The following is an 11,075-nucleotide window of genomic DNA, read 5'->3' as shown; positions in this document are numbered from 1 at the left end:
ATAAACTTTATTTATTCTTTTCTCTCATGTATTTTGACTTCCAGAAATATAAACAAGGTAGGTATTTTTACTGTACCTGATTTTAGCCTCTTATCAGGAACACGTCATTAATAGGAGATGTTGAATAAATTCCTTTTGCTTTTGCTGGATATTTACCCCATTATCTTCTCCATGGTACCAGACTGCCTCTCACAGCAGCTCAAAGCAGCCAGGTTAATTGACCAAGGTGAGTAAATGTAGGCTAATTTCAAGTTTTGTTTCCAAAATTTTTCACTTCCTAAATCGGAGAGCATGCTCCCAGGACTTTCTAACTGGGAGCACCTCAAAGGTTCCTTCCAGGTGCCTCCTGGTGGGCAGAGTAGGTGGTTACATGATGTTCGGTACATGCTTCTCACCCACCCTCGAGCCCATCCAGAAGGCAAGACAGAAAGCTGGTCACAGCTATAATGCAGGAGATTGAAGGAGGGTCCCCGCAGCCCCAGGTACCTGTGATGATGGGGCAGGCTACCCCAGCCCCACACGGACTGGCAGAGCTACAGGCAGGTTGCCCACACTTTGTGATAAACCTAGCTGAAGAGACCTGTTTTAGATCATTTCTGCCTCATCTCTCAACTGTCCAGGCTGAACAGCAATGTTTCTGCACTGAGGTTTACTGGAAAAATAACATTTTAAAGTATGACCTAGAAACAGCATTTACGTGTTGTACAAATACTGCCACACTGCTTGTAAGAAATAAACATTCACATGACAGAAGGAAGTAGGTGCTTTGCTGACTGCTTTAAATACAAGAACCAAAAATGCTGAAGTGTTGACTGACATGAACATTCAGAAAAGACTCCAAGCTACCTTCCAGATTAAAAAATCCACACTGAACAAACACCTTCATTCTCTTAAATAGGCAACAATCCAAGAAGCACATGCTTCCTGTTTTTCCTTTCACTGCCATGCTTACTCTCTACATCCCTGGTGACTTGATTCTGACTTTATTACCCATATTTTTGGCTAGTTTTGTTGTTGTTTTGGAGGTTGTTTTAAAATTAGTTTGCTGCTTGATGCATCACACTGGTTTCCTCCACACATGTGCACTCTTCTAGACATGACCTCAAATGTAACTTGTCCTGACTCTCTGCTTTACACCAGGGTCGTCATACCCACTCATCCATCACCTTCTCCAGAATTACATGTTCATCTAGGAACAGACTGTTCCTGGTGGAGTGTGTTATAAAGAAAACCTCCTCTTCCTGCCAAGCAGTTAAGTGATGTAATACACACAGTTTCACTGTCTGGGAGAGACAAGGACTTTATTACATATGCTAGGTCATGGCCATTGCCACAACTACTGCAACAACCTCTAGTTTTCCTTCCTCCTGCACTTCTTCCAGCTTTTCCAAGACCTCCCTCAACAGGTCCTCACTCTAGCTGCAGGTAACAATTCGGTGACTCCCTGGACTCCTACTGCCTTGCAATCCAAGTCCAGCTGTACTTGCTCCCCTTAGGCACTCCCTGTACTGCTCTTGCCAATGCTGTGTAACTCCTGCTGAGCTAATGGTATGTTAGAGCCTCCCACTGACACTGCTCAGTCACCTCACTGAGAAGCAGCTTGATTTCTCCACCAGGCAGGCAGATCATGAAGGTCGGAATATCAATCAATTATTGAGCACAGTATTCAGCACCAGATGATTACAGGGGATTAAATTTAGATGAGTTAATTTGGGAACTGGAATTTTTCACGTGCTTTTTAGGAGCACCTAACAGTAACCGAGCTTTGTGGTTCAGGTAGCAGGAGCTCAGGGTATTCAGGCTTAAGCGAAAGCTACATCTCACCTACAAGATTTTTGCTATGGGATGGGGCAACAGACCCTGGAACACTTTAACCTGGTGAAGACATTCACTGCTTGGGCTAGGTAAGGAGTATGCATTTAAACCTCGCTTCAATCTTCAGCCGCACAGTCTTCCCTATCTAGCTGTTGTACTAACCCATTGACAGATTAGTACCAATGTCTATATTGTGCATTCCTAGTAAGTGCTTTCCTGATAAAGCAGCAGCTGAAGATATTCTTTTGATGTTAATTTGATTTCCCAAACAGCACTTCCCCCTCCCAATTACCTGCTCCTGTGTTGATTTGATAGCTCCAGATTTTGCATCAAAGACGTAAAGAGTTAGCAAAACTAAATACAGACACTAGAGGTAGTAATATGACTTTTTGAGATTATGGGATGTAAACAGAAAGTGTCTCAAATGAAAAAGCGAACCTTACACTGCTTTAAAAACAAAACAAAACAAAAAAATCAGGTAATTTTATAATTCCATGGTTGGTTGTAAAAAAAATCTCCTTGGTTCTGCTGTTTTGCTATAGGCTATTATGATAATCTTTTAACAGAATTTTATCATTTCTTTCCATTTTGTGTAACATACAGCAGAGTATGTAAAGACATGTTCAAACAGTGCAGGGCCTGAGTCTAATTGTTGCTTGCACTTGCATAAAGGAGGAGGGATGTGTACCATGTAAAGAAGCTCAGATCCATGTTTATGGGACTCATTTGTCAGGCCTGATGACTAAGAAACTCAGCTGAAAGAAGGTAGCATGGACACCTCCAAAAAGTGCAAGAAACATTTTTATAAGCTTATTATACATTCATGTACATAGCTTCCCATCCTTAGAGCTATCCCTTGATTTTTAAATCCACTCACTGTTGTAGCCACTGCAGCTGCTAGTCTCTGCCGGCGTCGTGTTGTGTTGAACTGGCCCTTCGGTGCCGGCCCTTCCTGACAGTGAATGCAAGAAGAGAAGGAAGTAGAGAAAGAGAAGGGAAGGGGTGATGGGACACAGGGAGATGAAAGGTGATCAGAAAAGGGAAAGGGAGAGTCTATAAGTGGATTTCAATTTTGTTAACTCTTATGGCCTACACATTCTCAGGACATATCACATGTTTTCAATTGTGTATGCCAGAGACATGAAAAAGCTAGATACTTCACTAAAATTATCTCCAGATGAGCTGGACTGCAGTGCACTAACTAAGACTAAAAAAAAATAAAATTATATTAGCATTGTCATTCCGAGTCATAAGATGATTATGGAATAAGAAAAGAAAAAGGATGCTATGGCATGGAAGAAAACACAAAACCCACATTTCTCCTGGGGTCAGTTGACCATCTAGAAGAATTCTGAAAGAGATCACTTTGCATTAGTGGAAGCCCACGAGCTGTGGTCATTGAAGATGCATGCGTCTTAATGGTAAAACCCTCCAGTGTGCATGTTATGGGGAGCTCGCCTATGTAAACGCTCCTGTGCACACAGCATCCATCCTTGAACCTATTTTTGTTCATTTTCTCCACACCCCACTTTTTGAGTTCCAGATACTTCTCCCCAACATGACTGAAGGCTTGGCTTCCAAAGCAATGCACAAAAAACAGATAAAGCAGCACAAATGAAAACTAAATATTCTAACAAATACTTCCTTTCCTGCATGACTAACCTCTGTCATCCTGCTTAATTTTGCTTTTATGAAAATTCATCATGGTACACAAAAGTCCAATGCAGAGGAGCTCCACACCTATCATAAAGTCCCCCTATTTAATGTCTAACGAAAATGTTGTTGTTTTGAAGCCATTTTAATGTTTTACAAAAGCCATCTTTCTGCTTTTAGAAAACAATTTTCAATCCCTTCATGTTTTTCTTCCCCTTTGTCTTCACCTATAACCAACACAGTATTTCTAAATCCAAATATATTTCTACTTTTTTTCTATATATATTCCTGAAAGCAACCTGGGTGCCTTATAAGTAACAATGGTATAGATTGGACACATGGACACCATGCTGAAGAACAAGATATTGTAGGGCACTTATTAGCTGAAGTGTCTTTCTCCTGTAACATTCCCTCTGGTAGGGTTGCTGCATCTGAGAACGGCCATACAGTCATACACACCACCACCTCCTGGTTGATACTAGTGGCGGTGCTACTGACAATGAAAGGGGTGTCTAATGATCACCCTAAGGGAAGCCTTGCTTTGTAATATTTTATAAAATTCTCACATTAAAAAAAAACAACCTATATAATCCCTAAAATACAGAGTACAAACTTTGTTAAGCACAGAATGGATCATATAAATGTAAAGCTCTTCCTGCTCTACAAGAGTATGTCTCTCCTGTGCATAAGAGTTTCGAAGAATATTCTTGTTTAACTAATAGCAACATATATAAAAAATATACATGAACCAAGAGAAAAACATGCACAAATATAAATCAGCAAGATTATGAATAAAGATGTACTTTATTAAAATGGGAACAAGCTCTACAGAAACACGTAGTTCCCTCAACACAATATAAAGTGAGGTCATAATTTCTGTTTCCATTTAAAGAAACATTTATTTAAAGAAAAAGGTAATCAGCCAGTACTTAAATTCTGAGTTGAAAGTCTCAGTTAGAGCAAGATGACTTTTCAGGTTGCTCTATGCTATATAGTTACCTGTTAAACTACTTCCACTAAAAAAAAAAAAGGAAAAAAATCAGACTTGGAATTACACAACTCTGAGCTTTTAAGGGAAATCAAATGGATTTTAGTTCATTTTATTGCTTTTCAGGGTTTTTTTTTTTCTTCTTTTGAAGATCTTTAGATAAACATGATAATGATAAATTGGTCTTTTACCTAAGGGGGTAAAAAATACTCAACCAAACAAAAAAACACCCAGTTTTTTTACAAAAGCATCATTTGCAAAATGAACAAATACATGTCAACTAACCTATTGTTGGCAGGCCATTTTCATAAAACTTTAAATAGGCTTTTAAAAAACAGAATAAGTATTCTTCATAAAAAGCAATCTTTCTTCTGAGAAGCAGTCCAGGTAATATTCTTGAGTAAAGGCCTGTAAATTAATGTGTTAATTCTAAACAATTTAGCAATACCAAATGCCCAAACCTGCAAATGTATACAAACATGCTACACTCAATTTTACTTCTGGGTGTAACCCAACTCTAGTTACTGGGATTTGCAGTGTGAGCAAAGTTAATTGCATACAGAACTGGTATACCTAATTGGTAAATATATACTTTAAAGAAACAAAGCAAGCAAGCAGCTTTTCTTATGAGAAGTCGTATGTCTTAAACACATTATTCACTTAGTATTCACATTCCAGAATGTGTTAGCAGGAAGACAAAAAAAAGCTAACTTATTAACAAAAACCTGGTCACAAGTACAAAACAAAATTTGGATGGGAGAATCCTCTCCTTGCATTTTACACAGCAGATGCTGATCTAGCAAAAATTACATCCTTGTTCCCCATTACTCATGAGCAAGAGCTCCCTAATTTATATGCTGCCCAGGAGGGTGGCTTTCAGCATCATACTATCAGAGGGTCTTTAGATGGTAGTTAACAATTACTCACTCTAACATAAATAGGATCAAGTACTTCAAACAGAATAGTTCAACTATCTTAAAGTTAGTGTTAGCATTAGCATTATCTCCTAAACCTAATGAGGTGCATTGAGGCATGGGGAAAAGAAAAGGACAACAGAAGTTTTCTTAGAACCAAATGTCAAGCAAATCATGTTTAGGCACCATCACAAATTAGACAAAGTGGTTCTCAGTAGCGGATGCGCTGATAAAGAGTAATCTTGAAAACAGACCTTTAAGAAGGAAGGCCAGTGAAGCTGGAAGGAATGGCTAGCAGCAGAACTAAATGGGACTGTAAGCTTACAAAGCACCTAATGCATGGGGGAAATCCATATTTTAGTGGAATGGCAACATGATCAAATTAGGGATAACGCAGTGAGTCAGAGTGAGGGCATCTTCCACAGATCACAGCTTTGGACCATTTGTGGGACAGGACGGCCCTTGCAAGAATAAACAACGTGTTGAGCCCCTCAAACTAGGAAAGATAATGGAGCAGCCAAAAAGAAGTCTTCACCTTCCATATAATTTAGAATAATTTTATTGTTTTGGTCCGTCATCCATAGCTTAAAGATTTGCTCTACCAAATTAAGCTTTACATTTCCGGCATGAAATCTGCCAGGAATTAACAAGGTCCCAGATTAGGCAGAGTTCATTATCAATCCAGAAGTGACAAACCCATGTAGGGCAGTACGATGCATAAAAGCTCTCTCAGCGAAACCTGCAAACCGACTGTGTTTGGGAATTTTGGGAGCTGAGGCACAATTCGTGCCAAGCCACAAACAGCAGTTTGAGAACCAGGTGTCAAAATGACATAAGCCCCGACCACTGTTACTTTGGCAAAGTGTAGGCAAGATAGGAGCAGCTCATAATTCCTCATTACCCATAGATCATTGTACATGGACTGCTTTCATCAATTTTTCCATAATTTTTGTGGAGAGGAATTTCTCTGAGATCACAGTGGCATGAAAGAACATGCAGTGTTGACTGTCTCTTCACAGGCACCAAGTACCTACATCCATTTTCTGTGTATTTTTATTTGCCTATCTTATTCAGCAGCAGGGAAACAGTGATCCTTCGAATGCAGGTAATAATAGGATATGACATCAATCACCAAAATTCCTTTGTTAATAAACCTTTTTACTCCTAACAGATGCTTCATTGTTCAACCTGTTGTGATTTATCTAGTATAACAGATGGAAAGAAAAAACACCTATAACAGCTACAATGAGAAAGCTGGTGCAACTAGTTTCTTCTTCCCTTATAATTATTAATTTTAAATGAGTCACAGAGAGATCTTACTGTGCCTCTGAGTCACAGAAAAGTCCTTATTGTGCCTCTAGGGGACATATTAAAGGCTTTCAAAGTTTGCATTAATTTCAAGGTATTTAAATGGATCAGAAGTTGCTGATATTTATTCCGTAGCAGACAGCAGTTGAATAATAAGTCAGCAGTTGAATTCAAGTCAGTTGAATGTAGTCTTCATTAGCAATTGTAAGAAAGATTCAGTTTTGGATTAGGCCTCAAAATACACAAATACTTCTGACAAAACACAGTAAGATGCCCTGGATCTAGCATTAACACAAGTTTATTATGCTTATTTCTGTGCTTTTACTTTTCAGCTCTAAGTCAGGATGGCGTAAATATTCTGTTATATAATCCATTTGTTCCCATACTAGCCTTTTCCATAGGAGAAGGCCTGTGAAAATAATTCTCATTGGTAACATTCCTGGTGTGTTTTACATTTCATTCATGTTTTCTGCTTTTAGCTTGATGTCACCTGCTCAACTACTCTTAGCAAGTTTGAGATAGATCATCAGTATCTCCATGTGCTGCATGCATATTGCATTTTTTGCACATTAATTGATAAGTATTCAGATCCCCCTCTTTTCCCTAGGTGGCAATGTTTTCATATGAATGAAAGTAAAATCAATACTTTTCTCACTATCTTCTCCACCTTTTAAACAACAAACTAAGACCTAATTTATTTCAGGAACATAACAGACAGTACATTGACTTCCTACTTTCAGCTAATATATCGTTTCATGCTTAAAAGTTAGTCTAAAAGTACAGTGAAAAGTAAAACATTGTGCATTCAGTACCTGAAGTTGAATTTTTGCATCTTTGCTGACACTTTTTGTTCTCCATCGTCTCGTGACCCGCTTGTCTTTCTTTGAAATATCTACACAGTTAGCCTACATTACACAAATAGTTAAAAGTGACAAAGTACTATTAAGTTGACACAAGCAACACAGACAGTACAGCAAGTTAGTAAAGAATTATAGCATTAGACATGTACAAATTAGAAAGTGAGAACAGTGCCACTGCCAGAACCCACAACTACAGCAGTGACCAGCTGCAGCTATCCATACACTTCTGTAAACACATGGCATATTTAGCTCGTTTAGCATAACTGCTGTTATTCTTTCTTCAAAAGTGCACAGTATTTAGGACCAGACTTGAAATCCTCATGGAATTCTATTCTGGTACTACTTTAGAAAGGTATAAACTTTACCTCTTCAAGAAATCAATGGTAAGTCTTGTGACCTCACTGGAACTAGACATCCCAACACATGAACACCTCTGGGAGATTTGTGTGCTCAAGAGGACAGAGTGAAAAAGGAAGACAGTATTTACGATTTGGGATCCATTGTTGCTTTCTTGTGGTCAAGAGGAAAAGTCATCCTAAACTGAGAAATGGCCCAGCCCTTGGGACCTTTGTGTTATGCCTTCTTTTCTAAAGAATGCAACATCATCCTTAAGAGTCTTTGGGTCTCCACTCCTTAAAAACTTAACATGATACCTTACTCAATAAAAACTTGTTAAATACAATTTCAACATATATTTTTATCATAACAGTTCTCAGTTTTGCTTTGAAATTGACTTAAAACATTTAATTCCTCCTATTTAACTCAAATAATTAAGACATCTTAATCATATGTTTACACTTGAAACATTATTACATATGATTAAGATAAACACCTAAGATAAACCTTTCATCCAAGAGTTACTATGATTTCAGAAAACAGTTCTGAGTTAACAGACATTTCTATATTTTCCTTAACACAAAGAAACATTTCAGTGTGATGATTTATGTTCAAGTATATTTACCTGCATGTCTGTGAAATTTGGTGCTGACTGAGTTCTCTGTAGTATTTCTAAATTTTGAAGAAGTTTACTGAGCTCCACAAGGTTTGACTGACAATGAGCAAGATCTAACAGATATAAAACAAAAATACATTAGGTGCTTCAGTTCTGACTTTTCCCCCCCACCATGATGTCCACTGTATTGCATTTTAGCAGTTAAAATCTAAATCCCTGGTAGCACGACATCTATGTAAAAGATTTATTTTTAGAGATGTTGAGCGCTTGCTATTTCTGTGGGAGTCAGCAAAAAGTCTAGACCTCAAAAGGTGATCACATTTTAATAACTATAACCTTTAAGATAATACAGATTATTAAGGTGAAGCTTAAAAGTGACATCTCAAGACATGCAGAGAGGGAAGTTGCCACCACAAGCATCTAATTAGCTGAAAATCTACTTCATTTGCATGCAAAGACACAAAAACCATTTTACTGACTGTTTCATATTTTATATCAACAAGAAATTTTGCTGAAAGAATAAGGAAGGAAAGGGCCAAGACTAACCTTCTGCACATCTGTCCATCTCTTCAGAGTCCTGCAACCAGGCTGCTACTTTACTCTGACCAGTAGTGCAGGTGGCAGGAAGGCTGTTACTGCAAGGTATAGAAGACTGCCAGGGGAAGCTATTTTGTTGCACCTAAGGCATAAGAAAATGCTTACATTTACTATTGCTAGGTTGCTCAGACAGTGTCCTCACCATACTACTTCAGAATGAGAAGACAAAATATGCATTGTGATATCAGTGATGTGCGTGATTTGACTATATAATTCCCCAAGATGCAGATTTTTCTGAACAGTATGTTGGAGAACCAACTGGAGAAAACCCTCACAAGCAAACTGTGTTTGCTAATCACCAGTTAGAAAAGCTGTTGTTTAACAGGAAGAACATTAATCAAACAGGAAAAAAAACCCAAACAGATTTATCCCAGATGACAAAAGCAAGAGCAAATCCCGAGGATGGCGAACTCTTTCCAAGATCTCTACAGCAGACCATTAATGAAGGTTGCAGTAAGGCCAAATTAAACAGTCCTTCAGCTACACACACTGACAGCTTTTTGCTGACCATTGGTTCCCACAGCAGAAACTCCTCTCTAATGGCATTAGAAGCAGAGCCCACTAAAACCACCCATAACCAAGCCCAGTATGCAAAAGTTTTCAACAAAAGAACATCACATACCTTTCCATCTGACACATTAGCAGCTGGTGAAGACTCTGTAGTAGAGGCTGAAGGGAATATATGAAAGCTAGCATCTCTTGGAGATCTCACAATCTCATTCTGACGGTACAACCGGTGGTGGCGTAATTTTGAAACCCACGCATCAAATGAATCCTGGGACTTCACCTGGTAACAAATTCACTGTCAGGAAAGCATTGAAAATACTAGTTTTCTGCTCATCTTTTACAGTTTTATTTATTTCCACTGTGGATGAAAAGAAAACAAGTATTTGCACAACTTTTTACCTTCAGATGATAGATGTGTTCTTCTGTGTCAAGATCTATTCTTCGAGCCTTCTTTTTTATGGACATAACTGATAAACCAACATCAATGCTCCCATGGACTTTGCCTTTCTGTATCTAAAATGAAAAGCAGGGTACGAAATCAGTAGTATCAGGCACTTCACTATATTTAACAGAAAAATATCTGGTGCTGAAATGGTTTCCTATTTTATGAACATTTTAATATAAACATATTAAAGAATATAACTTGTAGTCAGAATAACCACTTACTATATTTATACAGAAAGAAAAGTATCTCACAAGAAGTGCTCAGTGCAGAGACAATGCCATTGTTAAAGTGTGTTGGTTCACATCACTACAAAGCCACAGGTAAGTCAGAAGCAGAAAAAATTAGACAGAACTCACCTCCCTGTTGCTACCACTTGATAATTATTGGTATCGGACCTAACTAATTTAATGCTACCCTTTATATCTCTTGAGCACATGGCAAATCACTTCTCTGTCCTATTCACATATCTCAAAATAATCAGCTTTGACTGACATAAAAACTGAAAAAGAAAATTACTTAGTCAGGGTAACCTCTCAAGCACCTTCATTAAATAAACTACTTTAAGTAATGTAGGTGTTATTTATTTATACATAAGGAAAGGTAGAAATCTTGAGGACAGTACTCAACCAAAACTTTACATGCTTTCCACATACAGATCTCTCTGAATCCACCAACAACTTTCACATGTGCGCTGTCATAAATATGCCTGGAGTGAGTATTAGATTTAATCACCCTGGACGGCTGAAATCCAATATAAATTTTCAAATGTTTTTCAACTCCACTTACATCAATCGGTGACTTTGAATATTTCAACATTCCATTATCCAGGACAAAAAACCTCTGAAAGAAGGAAAAAAAAAAAAAAAAGCAACTTTTTCTTAATGAGCAGATACAATTTAAACTATTTACTATAATTAATCTGCAAAAGAAAAGGATTACTCTGTAGCAGTTAAGGAATGTTAGTGGGTTGGAAAGAAGATAAATCCAGTATTGAATAATTTTCTTGCTTGTCTTTTGACAACAATTATCTTCTAAG

At 37.9% G+C, this 11,075-nt stretch overlaps 1 protein-coding gene across 4 annotated transcripts in view; it reads right to left on the bottom strand.

Annotated features, from left to right (window-relative positions):
- The window catches only part of OSBPL6 (oxysterol binding protein like 6), a gene marked incomplete at both ends in the record, with an annotated part of 47,904 nt that overhangs the window by 16,752 nt on the left and 20,077 nt on the right, over positions 1–11,075 (bottom strand). For 2 of the 4 annotated variants that reach the window (XM_084265735.1, XM_084265737.1), the window contains 6 exons: positions 7,491–7,583; positions 8,500–8,603; positions 9,037–9,169; positions 9,710–9,874; positions 9,994–10,107; positions 10,826–10,879. In XM_084265735.1, the coding sequence (XP_084121861.1) occupies positions 7,491–7,583; positions 8,500–8,603; positions 9,037–9,169; positions 9,710–9,874; positions 9,994–10,107; positions 10,826–10,879 (663 nt within the window). Of the gene's footprint in view, positions 1–2,692; positions 2,768–7,490; positions 7,584–8,499; positions 8,604–9,036; positions 9,170–9,709; positions 9,875–9,993; positions 10,108–10,825; positions 10,880–11,075 lie in introns of all 4 variants that reach the window. The other 2 variants (XM_084265734.1, XM_084265736.1) reach the window with 2 other exon arrangements.

Source organism: Gallinula chloropus (genome assembly GCF_964237585.1).
Source record: "Gallinula chloropus genome assembly, chromosome: 5".
NCBI classification, from domain to species: Eukaryota; Metazoa; Chordata; class Aves; order Gruiformes; family Rallidae; genus Gallinula; species Gallinula chloropus.
This window is presented reverse-complemented; position numbering and strand designations above follow the sequence as displayed.